Here is a 14,832-nt window from a genome sequence, read left to right as displayed (position 1 = left end):
TAATAGGTAGTAGTAGTAGTAGTAGTAATAGGTAGTAGTAGTAGGTAGTAGTAGTAATAGGTAGTAGTAGTAGTGTTAATAGGTAGTAGTAGTAGTAGTTGTAATAGGTAGTAGTAGTAGTAGTAGTAATAGGTAGTAGTAGTAGGTAGTAGTAGTAATAGGTAGTAGTAGTAGTGTTAATAGGTAGTAGTAGTAGTAGTTGTGTTAATAGGTGGTAGTCGTAGTAGTAGCAGTAGTAGTAGTAGTAGATCATCCATACCGATATCAGTACTTAGGCTTTGAGTATCTGTTACCTGGTTACTGTTACTGGGTTACTTTCCAACTGCTTCAACATGTCATCAAGGCTTTTAATACTTAATAATAATTGTACTATTTGAACACACAGTACAGTAATTTTACAAACAAAATCGTTGTAAAATGAACTAAACTAAAGTGACTGAATTCAGTTGATTCTGAGCTTCAAAAAAAGTATCAGATGTCGATATTTACTGGGTTGAAGTTGTTAAATATTGGTTGGTTAGAGTATCGGATCAGGATCGGAAGACGAGGTCGATACCATTATACTTTCCTAGTATCGGGACAAATATCAATACTAGTATATGTATTAGTTAATGTTTTGCCTTGGTTGTCTCCCTTGGAAAAGAAAAAAAACGTTTTGGTAAAGGTTTAAAAGATACTATATTTTTTGTTCTTCCTTTTGCTTTATTTTGTGCTTTTTGATGACATTTTCAGAAAGTATAGCTAAGATGACTGCACACCACTGCACGTGAAGCTATCCCACCAAACAGCCTCTTAACTTCTCTATTCCTGCTTTAGTTCCACACAGTTAATCTTGTAACATCCAATATGGTGGATGCACGTGTGATGTTTTGCTTTTTTTTTTGGCCCATAGGCTTTATTTGACAGGACAGTTCAGCGTGAAATGGGAATGAGACTGAGGAGGGCCATGCAGCAAATTGTCGGAGAGCCTGTTTTTCTTTTTTTTTATTGAAAGAATACACACAGACCAATCAAAAATTGTGTGTAAATAAAGATACAGTCCGGTAACATTGTCAAAAAAGAGAAAGAAGAAGATAAAAAAATGAATAAATAAATAAAGAAAAAGAAAAAGAGAGAAAAAAAGAAAAGTGTGGTGTGGGCGGAACCGGAGAAAATACAAAGTGTGTAGTGTTTAAGATTACCATTTTTAGACTAATGCATCCAAATGAAATAAAATACAAGGTTAGAGCACCTGATCCATAATGTGAGTCCCATTTCGTCCAGCTTATGTCGAATTTGTCCATTTCCAAGTTCAGTCCATAAGTGATTTTTTCCATTTTCCGTATGTCCTTTCTGATTTCGGTCCAGTCCTTTATTGTTGGTGCAGTTTGTGTCATCCATTTTTTTGTGATGGCCTTTTTTCCGGCCGCCAAAAGTATCCTCCAGAGATATCCATTCCCAACGTCCATGGCAGGAGTTCTGCGACCCAAATACATGGATCTAAAGTCTGATGGGATCGTAGTGTCAAAGATTGTCTGTAATGCCTTATTCATTTCTGAAGAGCCTGTTTTTCAGCGTTTCATGCGGCCGTGCCAAGCAGAACATGCTCGATCTCAGCTTCTGCGTCTTAAAACTACACGTTCATCTTGTGAATACATACAGCAGGTGGAGGTGAACATATTTATTTGTGTTTACTATTCAAGCTTAAGCACTTGAGAACTGCGGGCACCTGAGGCACAGAACTTGAAGTCTTTGCACTCCTACGCTGAACCATTGCATTTGTTCTCGTATGCATACATCGCCTGCCTTTTCACCGTCTTACCCAGTAGCAAGTGCGTAAAAGTCTGTATACTTCATACACGTAGACTCGGGAGTGCAATTCAATTCAATACAATTCCACTGAAGATGATTTGTTCCCTCGTGAAATTTTTCAAGAGCTCCATACCGACAAGAACGTTGATAATAAAAAAGACTATGTGGATAAACAGATGTATATTTTATTACTTTCTTAGTAAGAAAGTAAGTTGTTCTTATTTTATAACCTATTTACTTTATAACCTAGTAGTAGTAGTAGTAGTAGTAGTAGTAGTAGTAGTAGTAGTAGTAGTAGTAGTAGTAGTAGTAGTAGTAGTAGTAGTAGTAGTAGTAGTAGTAGTAGTAATAACACTAGTAGTAACAGTAGTAGCAGCAGTAGTAGTAGCAGTAGCAACAGCAGTATCAGCAGCAACAGTAGTAGTAGTAGCAGCAGTAGTAGCAGTAGTAGCAGTAGTAGCAGCAGCAGCAGTAGTTGTAGTAGTAGTAATAACACTAGTAGTAACAGTAGTAGCAGCAGCCGTAGTAATAGTAACAGCAGTAGTAGTAACAGTAGTAGTAGTAGTAGTTGTAGTAGTAGCAGTAGCAGCAGTAGTAGTAGCAGTAGCAGTAGCAGTAATAGTAGTAGTAGTAGTAGTAGTAGTAGTAGTAGTATTAGTAGTTAGTAGTAGTAGTAATAACATTAGTAGTAACAGTAGTATAGCAGCAGCAGTAGTAGTAACATCAGTAGTAGTAACAGCAGTAGTATAGCAGCAGCAGTAGTAGTAACAGCAGTAGTAGTAACAGCAGTAGTAGTAACAGCAGTAGTAGTGACAGCAGTAATAGTAACAGCAGTAGTAGTAACAGTAGTAGTAGTGACAGCAGTAGTAGTAACAGCAGTAGTAGTAACAGCAGTAATAGTAACAGCAGTAGTAGTAACAGCAGTAATAGTACCAGCAGTAGTAGTAACAGTAGTAGTAGTGACAGCAGTAGTAGTAACAGCAGTAGTAGTAACAGTAGTAGTAGTGACAGCAGTAGTAGTAATAGCAGTAGTAGTAACAGCAGTAATAGAAGCAGCAGCAGTAGTAGTAACAGCAGTAGTAGAAGCAGCAGCAGTAGTAGTAACAGCAGTAATAGTAACAGCAGTAATAGTAACAGCAGCAGTAGTAGTAACAGCAGTAATAGTAACAGCAGTAATGGTAACAGCAGTAATAGTAACAGCAGTAGTAGTAACAGCAGTAGTAGTAGTAACAGCAGTAATAGTAACAGCAGTAATGGTAACAGCAGTAATAGTAACAGCAGTAGTAGTAACAGCAGTAGTAGTAACAGCAGTAATAGTAACAGCAGTAGTAGTAACAGCAGTAGTAGTAACAGCAGTAGTAGTAACAGCAGTAGTAGTAACAGCAGTAGTAGTAACAGCAGTAGTAGTAACAGTAGTAGTAGTGACAGCAGTAGTAGTAATAGCAGTAGTAGTAACAGCAGTAATAGAAGCAGCAGCAGTAGTAGTAACAGCAGTAGTAGAAGCAGCAGCAGTAGTAGTAACAGCAGTAATAGTAACAGCAGTAATAGTAACAGCAGCAGTAGTAGTAACAGCAGTAATAGTAACAGCAGTAATGGTAACAGCAGTAATAGTAACAGCAGTAATAGTAACAGCAGCAGTAGTAGTAACAGCAGTAATAGTAACAGCAGTAATGGTAACAGCAGTAATAGTAACAGCAGTAGTAGTAACAGCAGTAGTAGTAACAGCAGTAATAGTAACAGCAGTAGTAGTAACAGCAGTAGTAGTAACAGCAGTAGTAGTAACAGCAGTAGTAGTAACAGCAGTAATAGCAACAGCAGTAGTAGTAACAGTAGCTGCAACTAGGCTAAGATGGCTGTATGTTTACACAATCATGCAATAAATGATTATACATTCAAGATATAATATTTACTTAAGTGAACTAGTTAATTTATTTCATCTTTAAATGTGTGGGCCTAAATATTGGTATCGGCAAATATTTGTTATCAGCCAGTGGCCACAACAGTGAGTCAAATACAGGATGTCTATATCTATGTCGTTATAGTGTATTGTAGTGTTTTGAAACCGGTGCATGTGCTTAACTGATTGCAGAGTTATTTAGTGTTCCAGAGTTATTTAGTGTTCCAGAGTTATTTAGTGTTAGCAGGTCAGACAGCTGTCACTTTCACACTTGAATAATCTTCCAAAAGTATGTAAAACTCAAGCAGGCCAGTTCGAGTCTATTCAATAATGCACTTTTTAAGCCGTTCTGAAGCCGCAAAGAACCACTCAGTTGGACAGTTACCAGTGCGCTTTGCTAAACTGACTTTCGAAAGATACAAACAATGTGTCCGTTCAAAGTGAATCCCACACGGCCGAGTTTACGGTGCACTTAACAAACATGAGTGGAGATTTTTGTTGTATAATCCGCACACGCCACTTTTGAAATGACACCAAATTGAAATGTATGAAAAATATATCATTCAGGATTACAGCTGAAAATGGGCTGCTTAACTAATCCTTCATGTGAACAAAAGGCTTTAAGTGCACCGAGCTCTGCTTCAACAGTGAGAGCGAAAGAAGTTTTGAGTCAGAATGAAAAGAAAGCTGTAATACTACTTAGAAAGGTTGTAGAAATATGTGTCTGGAAGGGCATCTGAGGTAAAGCAAATCAAAAGACAAACACCCATAAACTCATAGAAAGGTGAGAATTGCATGTAGTGCTTTTTTTATTCATAAATGTATGTTGTTTTCTGTTACATTAGATACAATTAAACAATACATTTAAATACATTATATACTACTACCGTATTTTCAGGACTATAAGTCACACCTTTTTTCATAGTTTTGACCAAGGTGCAACTTATACTCCAGTGCGACTTATATATGTTTTTTTTTTCTTCTCTATTATGTATTTTTGGCTGGTGCAGCTTATACTCCAGTGCGACTTAAATGTTTTTTTCTTCTCTATTATGTATTTTTGGCTGGTGCGACTTATACTCCAGTGCGACTTATATATGTTTTTTTTTTTTTTTTTTTTCTCTATTATGTATTTTTGGCGGGTGCAGCTTATACTCCAGTGCGACTTATAATCCAGAAAATACGGTACTACTAGTCCTACTACTAGTACTGCCATTGCTTCTTCTTTTCCCACTTTGCCGCTGTAAAAAGCTCTTGAATAAACGACACAAATACTACTACAATTATGATTGCATAATGTCCATAAAAAAACACTTCAGGTTAAAAGATGATACTTTACATAACCAAACCTTAAACAAACTCTGCTGGAATACATGATGATAGTAATGATCTGCTCACAACCCCCGATCCGACTCTAACCCGTTACAGTCGAGCTTTTGAGGCCGTTTTTTCCGTTTCCCCCTTTCCCATCTTGCATCAGCGAGACAGACCGAATGAGAAAAGATGGATGCTGGTGGCGTGCAGCTGGGAAAGATAATGAATGAAGTGGACCGTGGGTGGCCAAGACCATCAACTAAAGCGTAATGGGTCCCAGCAGAGGCGCAGGATATTGACCTGTCCGTCACTTTTTCCCAGCTCGCTTTTCTTCTCCTCCCCTCGCACAAATACAAACCCCGCCGCCAGTGTGTACACAGCCAGGGACTCACAAAGACATTCAGTCCACAGCAGCAGAGCAAACACACACACACACACACACACACACACCCCGAGAGACCCCCGCATCGTTTTCTGTTGCTTTACACTGGGAAATAATGATAAGTATAGACAGAGACATGAGTTTAAACCGTGTTTGTCTTTTGCGTAAACTAAAACAACTATATTCAGACACGGTCACAAAACGATGGTGTCTAATCACAACTTTGTTCATTTAATAGCAAAAGGACCGCGAAAGGTAATTGTTCGCTCTAGTGAGTAAAGAAAATTAAAACTAAAATAGGTTCGAATTGCGGGGGAAATGCATAATTTTTTAATGCCATTCAGTTGCAAAACAGATGCAGAAATAATTGCCTTGTGATTATTATGATGGGTTAATGAGGTTGGTAATTTTTGCTTCTAGTTTATAATTACAACAAATATATTTAGTCATATAATATCTTTTCTCATCGCTTTATACTTTTGATTAATTTTCTTTTTGTTGTGCCTTTTTGGAGTGTCCATAAAACAGGTACAGGACGTTCTTGAATGCGACACATAATCTAATTTTAAAGGACTAATTCGCCCACAAACTCCACATTCATCTCGTAAATCATTTCACTCGACGATTCCTTTTGCGATGGAACAAAACCGTCGCACTTCGCCTCGACGGGAAACGAAAATTCACGCCAGTTTGTTTTTTTTGTTTCACGTCGACGTGTCCGTTACGGAGATTTAAAGCGTGTTCCTTTGTAGTCCGGTTGTGTTGGTCAGTGGACTCAGTGGCCCTCGCAGTGCCACGGGCGGCGGCAGCAGCTGGATCAGGGCAGATTACAGTGATTAGAGTTTGTGCTTACACGAGGCTCGGCTGCTTTGTGCCACAGCGGCTCTGTCAGCTGGCAGCCTGAGCAAACACATCGCGGCGAGGATAAAAAAGGGCCAGTTGGTGAAGATGAGAGCGTTGAATTTAGTTGCATTTGAAGGAACGCTGAGATTCACTCATAAGTCTGTCGTAGCGATGCACTGCTACACACCCTATATTTGAATGTGATGTACTTGAAACAAATTGCATTATACTATTGGCACATGTAGTAGTACTTCTAGACCCTTTAAAATTACACATTTTGGAATAGAACGGAGGCAGAAGTGAAGTGGAACATCCTGTGATTTCAAAGGATTTGTATTTATTTTTTTCCATCACATATAAAATACATTATCAGTGACATGCAGCTACACAAAGAGTGAATGAAAAGGAGCAGAACGAATATTAATCTTATGTTATCTGCCCCCTTTTCAATGTAATACTGATATTTTAAAATTATGATGAGCCTCTATTTATCATAAAAAATGACTTTGTTGAATCAAAGTGGTGTTGGCAATTAAAAATACCAGACTACATGTAAGTAACATTAAAGCCTGATTAGAAAACAGCAATCAATATATTTGAGGTAATTTGCTTAGTTGATAGGCAGTTATTATAAATCACTTTTTTTATTTTTATTGAGAGTATGAGTTTTTTATAAGACTTTTTTATTCATTTAAAAGACTCTTTTTATATGAGAGTTTTTTTTTTTATATAAGAGTTTTTAAAAAAAAAATATTTTTCTGGGCTTAATCTGTACCTAATCTGTGTTGCAACAGTGAAATTTCCCCATTGTGGAACAAACAAAGGTTATCTTATCTAACTTAAACATATATGAATATAAAATGTTTCACTGGACAATAGCTTAGAGAAGTGTTGTATCTACAGTTTTCTGACTAAACTAAACTAAAATCCTAACTAAACTAGTACTTTTACTTATCACTTCTGCTGCCACATGTTTTGAGGCTCTGAGTACATTCATCATAGTATCCATGAGCTTCAAAGTGGTGAAAAATCTGTTCCTTTGCCATAGCAGTTAATTCAGAACTCACTTCCAAACAAGATGTCATGTCTTGTTAATGATCAGTAACAGTGGATTTAAAGAAAGGAGTGATACTGATGCTTTTGAGTACATTTCTAAGAATCCGCTGTGTGTTTGTCTTCGGGAAGAGTGGTCACGAATCCCGCTTTCCACTTGAAACCACTGCAGTGTTGCTCTTTAGTCCAAAAGCCCACACTTGAGCCCACTCTGATCCGACCCTGATTACACCTCTAATTGGTCATTGTGAAGCTGTTGTGGCAGGTGATGCGTGGAGCTTCTCCGCCCATCGATCGCCTCCTGCTCTGCCATCGATTGGAGCTTAAAACATTTAATTGTAATTATTTCTCCCCTTTTTTGTCTCCCCCCTTTTCTCTTTTGTTGGATTCTGCTGAGCGTCCGCGGGTGCCTTCAGGACAGTGGCATAGGAAAGCTGATCAGCGGTTATTTATGGTCAGCGCATTGAAGTAAAAGTGCACAGCAGTCATAAAAGGGATTTCCAGAGAAGTGGAGCAAGATAAATGTTAAGGCTGGGATTAAGTTTGACAATCCAGAGTAAATACACATTATGATGTTTAATCCCTCAAGAGGAAGTTATTAAAACACAGATTAATACTGCAGATGTGGCGGTGGCTTAGCTTTTGTAGATGATTTGTTCTGTTCTTTGTTCTGGTCTGTTGAAAAAAAAAAAAATAACTGGTTGAAATCTTTGTTGGTTTGTCTGTCACCAAGATAACCTTCAGAAATATCTTGGAACTATTGTGCTTTGGCATTGTCACTGAACAAACCTTTACAAACTAGGAATATGGTATGAATACAGCGAGGAGAAATACTATGTACTAAAATAGAATAATAGGGGCGTATTGTGAGATAAATCCAAAACCTAAATATGAACGATGAACAGAATTATGTGACTTAGTATTATTGGATTAATTTAGCATTGACTAGTGTTTTTAGTTTTAGTTTAAATCACCTTAATAAACGAATGGGGAAATTATGGATGAATATATATTGTCTATATAATTTTATTCATTATCATTTATCAATTTACCACTTGGCATGTCTTTTTTTAAATGTTTTAATTTGTTTTAACTTAAATTGGCATGATATTGGACAAATACTAGATGATTCGTTCATACAAACAGACCGCATTCACATTAAAGAGGAAGTGATACTTAACCAATAACCAGTCAAGTCCACAGTCAATCCTCTGTTTGTTAAAGCATTTTGAAAACACTGTTGTTAAATGACAATGACATCTTCTTTTGGAATAAAAAATCATCAGCAATTAATACAAGGATTTGTCACATCGCCCAGCCCTAAAGTCAAGCATATTTCCATCAAAACAAGTGTAACTAATGGTAAAAGTAGCTGATATTAAGGTTACAGTGGCTCGTGTTAGCTTCCCACATTTCAGGCGTCACAGTACTGTCATCATCCGCATCATATGTACCTTTCCGCCGTCTCCCTCACCATCACTCGCCGTCCTCTCGCGTCCGTCTAATTCAAAGTGACACTTAATCTTAACTCGTCCTCGCACGCGCTGATTACCGAAAGCTCTGGTCTCAAACAGAGCAAACCAGACAGAAATCAAGGTTTGCGAGGAGATGGAGAGAAACGCCGTCACCGTAATTGTTTGGAGCATCTGATGGTCCTGACCGCCGAGTTTCTAAATATGACTGGCGTTTACTACCGGCGAATTAGCTCCTCGCAGACGGCTGAGTGAGGGTAAGCGGCGGAGGCGGGGGGGGGCACGCTAGGTTCATGAACCCATAAAGTTGATAGGAACGAGGCAGTGGACCATATCTCATTATCGGAGTGAGATGGAGGGCTCCTTCTTTGCTTGTCCCTCACCGGTTCGATTGATTAGTCGGCATCTAATCAATGTTAATTAAGGTGTAGAGAATCCTTTAATTGTGCTGTATGAATCATGGTGTCAGACCCCGCCTTGACCTTCACTGAGCTAACAGAGCTAATGGCCAACCTACAGCTAAATACCTTTAATGAATGGGGAGATAATGGTTTTGAATGGATTGTGTTTCTGTATTTGTGTGGAAATATGGATACAGTTATACTATATATATACTATAAGTGGTTGTGCTTTTTTCGGTTTCATGGGTGTTATTTATTCCTATGTCTGCAGTTGTGTCTCTGGGCAACACGCTTCCAGCCAATATTCCAGTCGGCCAATTGTACTGAGAAGGGATGTTTTATTATTGAAAAGTTATGCTCCTAAAAATTTTGAATATAAGATGGATTTGCAACAATATTATTAATTGTTGAGTCAGTGTAATCCCTCAAGCATCCTCAATGCAAGGCAAGTTTAGTTGTAGAGCCAGGCAATTCAAAGTGCTTCACACAACAGGGAAAGAAAATGCTGAAAATCACAGACATGACAGAAATCACAAAAACTTAATTCCTATTAATTCAATTTAAAAATGTTGTTGGCATGAATCATACATTTTGTCCGTGCTTAGTGATCTGCCAGATGGAAAACCAAGTCTTTTGGACCACATTGGCAGACACTCCGGACACTCTTTCCCATATTTATTTGACATTGCCTGCGTGGCAGGTGTCTCCGGGATGGACACATCACTTTTAGATAGATTCGTTCCCATGTTTTACTGTCCCTAGACGTCAGCGCGCTATCTGCCTCTGTGTCTGTGCTGAGCTTATGCATCTTTTATGATGATTCTCTTGTCGACGCCTCCACCTTATGTGTGGCGCTTTTGTATCTTTAACGACGGACCCAGAAGCCCATGGTTGAAAATGTTTTCAAGTACAATGTTTTCAATTAAAAAAAAAAAACATTTGAAACCATAAGTATTGACTTATCATATATCTGGGGTTGCTATATTAGTTTAAGAAGCAAATACTCTTGTGCGGGGCATTACAAAGATACATTGAATTGAATATTGTTGTAGGCATGGTTATAATGTCTAATTCATCAAAACTAAGTAGATGCTTTTACCCAAGTTTTTAAAGGTGCACTATGTAACTTTTCTAGTGTAGAGCATAAGCTGCATAACCAGCATAAGATGGACTACATTCGCCACCTTGTCTCAAAGAAGCACATTTTCCAAAGCTATCACATCTCCATGGAGACGAGCAGGCAGCGCACCCTCCACCAGAAAAAAAAGCTACATATTTCACCTTTAAATACGTCAATCAACTTTGATAAAAGCGTCTACAACAGTTTGGATGATAGACGTTAGGCATTACAACCGCTCTAAAACAATTGCTTGTCACAATGAAATGCAGCGCCACGTTCAAATCCTGTCTTTCTTTTTTTTTTTTTTTAACACAATTAGATCAATACTTGTCTAATCGCTTAAGAGTTAATGTGCGGCGATGAGTGCAGAGATGATGCGCGTCAGCCGGCCTCTCTGTGCATGTGAAGCACTCGTCTGATTGATGAAAACAAAATGGCACCCGAGCACACCAGCAGCACTGTAATTGTGTTTTTTAATGAAGATTCACATTGCACGTAGGTAGCTGATCTGGCACTGGCTTGATTGCTTGTCACCCCCCACCCCTCCCCAGACGCTTCCACCCACAGCCATCTATCATGTTGTAATAACTATGTAACCCGTGCCGCGCTTCCTCGCCCCGGCGTCGCGCTCGACAACAACAACAAGCATGTGCCGTCTAAATTTCATTTCGGCTTTTCGATTTGGGTTTGATGAAGCCATTTATTAACCAATTACAACAATTATCTCAAAATTGCTCCGCCTTGATTACAAAATATTATTTTACAGACCACCCAGATGTCTTAATTTGTGCTGGCCTGGGGAAACGGATTGCAATATCTCGCTACTGAACTAGAAGGACCATTGCAGTCACTATTTACCTAAATACTGTTTAGTCAGTGGTTAGTCATATTAGTTTACCATATTTACCATAGTACTTTTAGGAACAGTTAGCATTATGACAGAAAGTATCATGATGATTTTATTTTATTTATTTTATTTATTTTATTTATTTTATTTATTTTATTTATTTTATTTTATTTTATTTTATTTTATTTATTTTATTTATTTTATTTATTTTATTTATTTTATTTATTTTATTTATTTTATTTATTTTATTTTATTTCATTTATTTTATTTATTTATTTATTTATTTATTTCCTTGTGTCAATGGATTATTATTTTCAATTAATTTACTGTATTTTGTCTCATTAAAAACTAATACAAATGTATTTTGATATTAATTCCTAAACGTGAACAATACAGCCTTTTTATAATTGCATTTTAACACAAATATATCAACATTTATTCCATCAAAGTCTGAGCTCCAAACCACATGCTTTTCCTGACAAAAGATTGGCTGATCATGACGATTTTAAACAACTGAATCTCAATTACAACTCAGCCGTAGCACCAGTAGATCCAGACGTGTGTGTTTGTTTCACAGTTGCCAGATAATACTAATACCCCAGTAGAGGTCATGTATATTTTTGCTTCATTATTTCAATTATCACCATTGTTGCGACCCTGAGCCGGGTTGACCCTGCCTATGCTTGCACGATAGTATGCATGCAAATAAATGTGCTGTTGTACCATGTTTTCCAAATACTGAGCAGGGAACTGTGTGCGAGGGTGTGAGGCCTGTATCTGTGGGTCTGAGCCGAGTGGACCATGCAATGAATAAAACGTGCCCAGATGAGACGGACAAACTTCCCCATAGATAGAAACACGAATATTCTTCTCCAGCTACGACATTGTTTTTCATTGTTTTTCATAATTTTCTCTTTTTCACATTAAAGGTACACTGTGTAACTTTTCTATCTTGCATTCATTTAACTGCGGGGGTTTTAATTGACCAAAAATACCATGAAAACTTCCCTGGTGATTGATATGTTTAATGTGAATCTGTGGAATATTCCAGGCAAAGCAACAACAAAACAAAAGATCCTCCATCAGAAAAAAACCCACAAAAAACAACACGTGAAGTATTTTCATAAACTAAGATGAGACTTGTTTTATATTTTACATTCTTAATAAATGCAGAAATAGTATGGTCTACAAGACAGAACACAGAACACAATCTTGTTTTAAATGCAGAAAAGCCAGATTGTTTTTGAGCCCAGATTACCGGGCGACCACAGCCCTGCTCACTCTCTCCATAGTCAGTTTGAGTTGATGCCCTCAAGGAGAAGGTTTAGAGTCCCAAACTGTAAACTGAAAAGATTCAGTTGTTAATCTCGGAAAGTGCTGTCAAAAAATAAAACTAAAGATGAATGACAATGCAGGAATGTGCTGTAAAAAACTGCACTTACATGTTCAAGGTGTAAGTAACTACCAGGCCCCTGTTGTTGTGTATTTTTTTGTCTCCTATTTGTGTTTGTTGACTTAAATGCACTTGTATTGTTGGTGATGCTGTTGGTAAAGCATGTGACCTCTGTCCCAGGACAAATCTGGGAGACTATTAAGTATTATCTCATCTTATCGCTACATGTTTTCTGTGTATTTCAGATGCAACAACCGGACGCAGTGTGCAGTGGTGGCTGGACCCGATGTATTTCCAGACCCTTGTCCCGGGACCTACAAATACCTTGAAGTCCAATACGAATGTGTCCCATACAGTACGTACTCTGTTTCCCTCCTCTCTGTCAAAGCTAACGCCTTTGTATTTTACCAGGAGGAATCTGCAGAAGCTCAATGACAAATCAGTGAAGCTGTGTGATTTCTACAATGTGCAAAGTATAGCATTCACAAACAGAAGTATTATTGTTTACAATGGGATCACGTCAAATTTGGAACATTCAACAAACAATACGATATTTGAAAGGTACACTATGTAACTTTTTTGTTTACCACTTGGGTGTCTCCATGGGGATGTTATTACTTTGCTTAGAATGTTAAACAGTATGATATTAAACCTGTATCGCCGTGGAGACAAGTAGCCACCACTAGGCCCAGTTACAGGTCAGCTCTGTGGAGAGGTGACCCCGCTCTTACTAAGAATGCATGCTTTTCAAGGTAATTCGTAGCAATATAAACACTTTAAATTAAAACATGCAAGTAGGTTTAATGCAAAAATGTGAAAAATTTCAGGCAAAATTATAAAATCTCCACGGGACAAAAAGCAGTTGACAGATCCTCAACCAAAAAAGTTACATAGTGAAAATAAAAAAAAGGTGGTAAATTGTTAGTTCATTCATAAAAAAAATATGCATTACTGTGTATAATGTATGCAAAACGCCAAACAATGGACATGAATGTTAACTTAGTCATGGCATCAATCTTGACCTTTTAAACACTGCTCGGCTACAATAGAGGAGGGGCCTCTACAACACTATAGGAGATTTACTGCTTTTTTTAGTTTTTTTTTACCAATTTATGATCCACAAATTGCTGAACTATATCATTATTTGTTTAGACTTGGCTCCACAAACATGCCATATTCATCTTAAGTCCTTTCAACTGACAACAATAACATCTTGAATTATGGCACTACGTATTGAAGCTAATGTGGACACCTAATCTTTATTTGTGCCAATAGAGACGATGTTGAGCTTTGTGCCAGTTGGTAGAAAGGTTTCCAAGGTATTATAATATTTCTGTAAATCATACTTATATTACTCTAGATCAGGGGTGTCCAAACTTTTTTCACCAAGGGCTGCATTTTGAAACTTAAACGGGGCAGAGGGCCACAAACGACTTGACAATGTCGAATTTGTTGAATGACAAAGTGAATCATTCGAAATTTTGCATTTGACGTAATTGCGATGAGCCTCCACACTTTAAATTATACCTGGAACATTAATATTAGGCTTGTATAACATCAATATGCCTGAATTTTCCCAATTTCACAGTAAAAAGTACTAGTTTTTGTTGTTTGGGCCGACATAGCAGGAAGCTAGAGGGCCAACAAAAATTGGTCTGAGGGCCGCATTTGGCCCCCGGGCCCTAGTTTGGACATGCCTGCTCTAGATGAATCCTGCCCTATTGGAGGAGTTTTAACCTGAAACTCTCTGACTTTTTTACCTGTTTGCTTAGTGTTTGCGCCATTCTCTGCCGGATGACCTTTTGTGGCAGTTTTATTGTTTCATGAGAATAGACCCAGTAATAACGGAGATATCAACCGTAAACCAAAGTCAACAAATCTGCAATCTGACTGCAAAATCTGACTGCAAAATCTGACTGCAAAATCTGACTGCAAAATCTGAACGGCAAAATCCAAACGCAAAATCTGAACGGCAAAATCCAAACGCAAAATCTGAACGGCAAAATCCAAACGCAAAATCTGAACGGCGAATTCCAATTACGCTATAATGTTATAATGCCACGTGAACACAAGCTTTAAAGTGTGCCAAATGAATGCTCTATAACTAAATGGACGAGTTAATTATTTGTAAAATGTTAAAATGTGTTTCATTTCAGGATTTTCTAATGTTCTGTCATTTCAAGAGCACATTTTTTTTGTTTCTGGTTCCCACCGATGTGCTGGCTGGCAGTTAATGTTCAGAAGGACTAGTGAGGTATCTCCAAAGAGTAAATAAAACAAATTTAATTAGTGCAACCAGTGGGGGGAGAGCAAAGACGC

General features: G+C 37.8%; 1 protein-coding gene across 1 annotated transcript in view; it reads left to right on the top strand.

Annotated features, from left to right (window-relative positions):
- The window catches only part of LOC140371956 (adhesion G protein-coupled receptor L3), a 271,947-nt gene that overhangs the window by 130,538 nt on the left and 126,577 nt on the right, over window positions 1-14,832 (top strand). The window contains exon 4 of the mRNA XM_072459197.1: window positions 12,759-12,868. Within this exon, the coding sequence (XP_072315298.1) occupies window positions 12,759-12,868 (110 nt within the window). The remainder of the gene's footprint in view (window positions 1-12,758; window positions 12,869-14,832) is intronic.

The sequence above is a fragment of the Eucyclogobius newberryi genome, unplaced genomic scaffold (assembly GCF_026437365.1).
Source record: "Eucyclogobius newberryi isolate DKJ021-1_F unplaced genomic scaffold, fEucNew1.0.hap1 SCAF_22, whole genome shotgun sequence".
Classification (NCBI taxonomy): Eukaryota; Metazoa; Chordata; class Actinopteri; order Gobiiformes; family Gobiidae; genus Eucyclogobius; species Eucyclogobius newberryi.
This window is presented reverse-complemented; position numbering and strand designations above follow the sequence as displayed.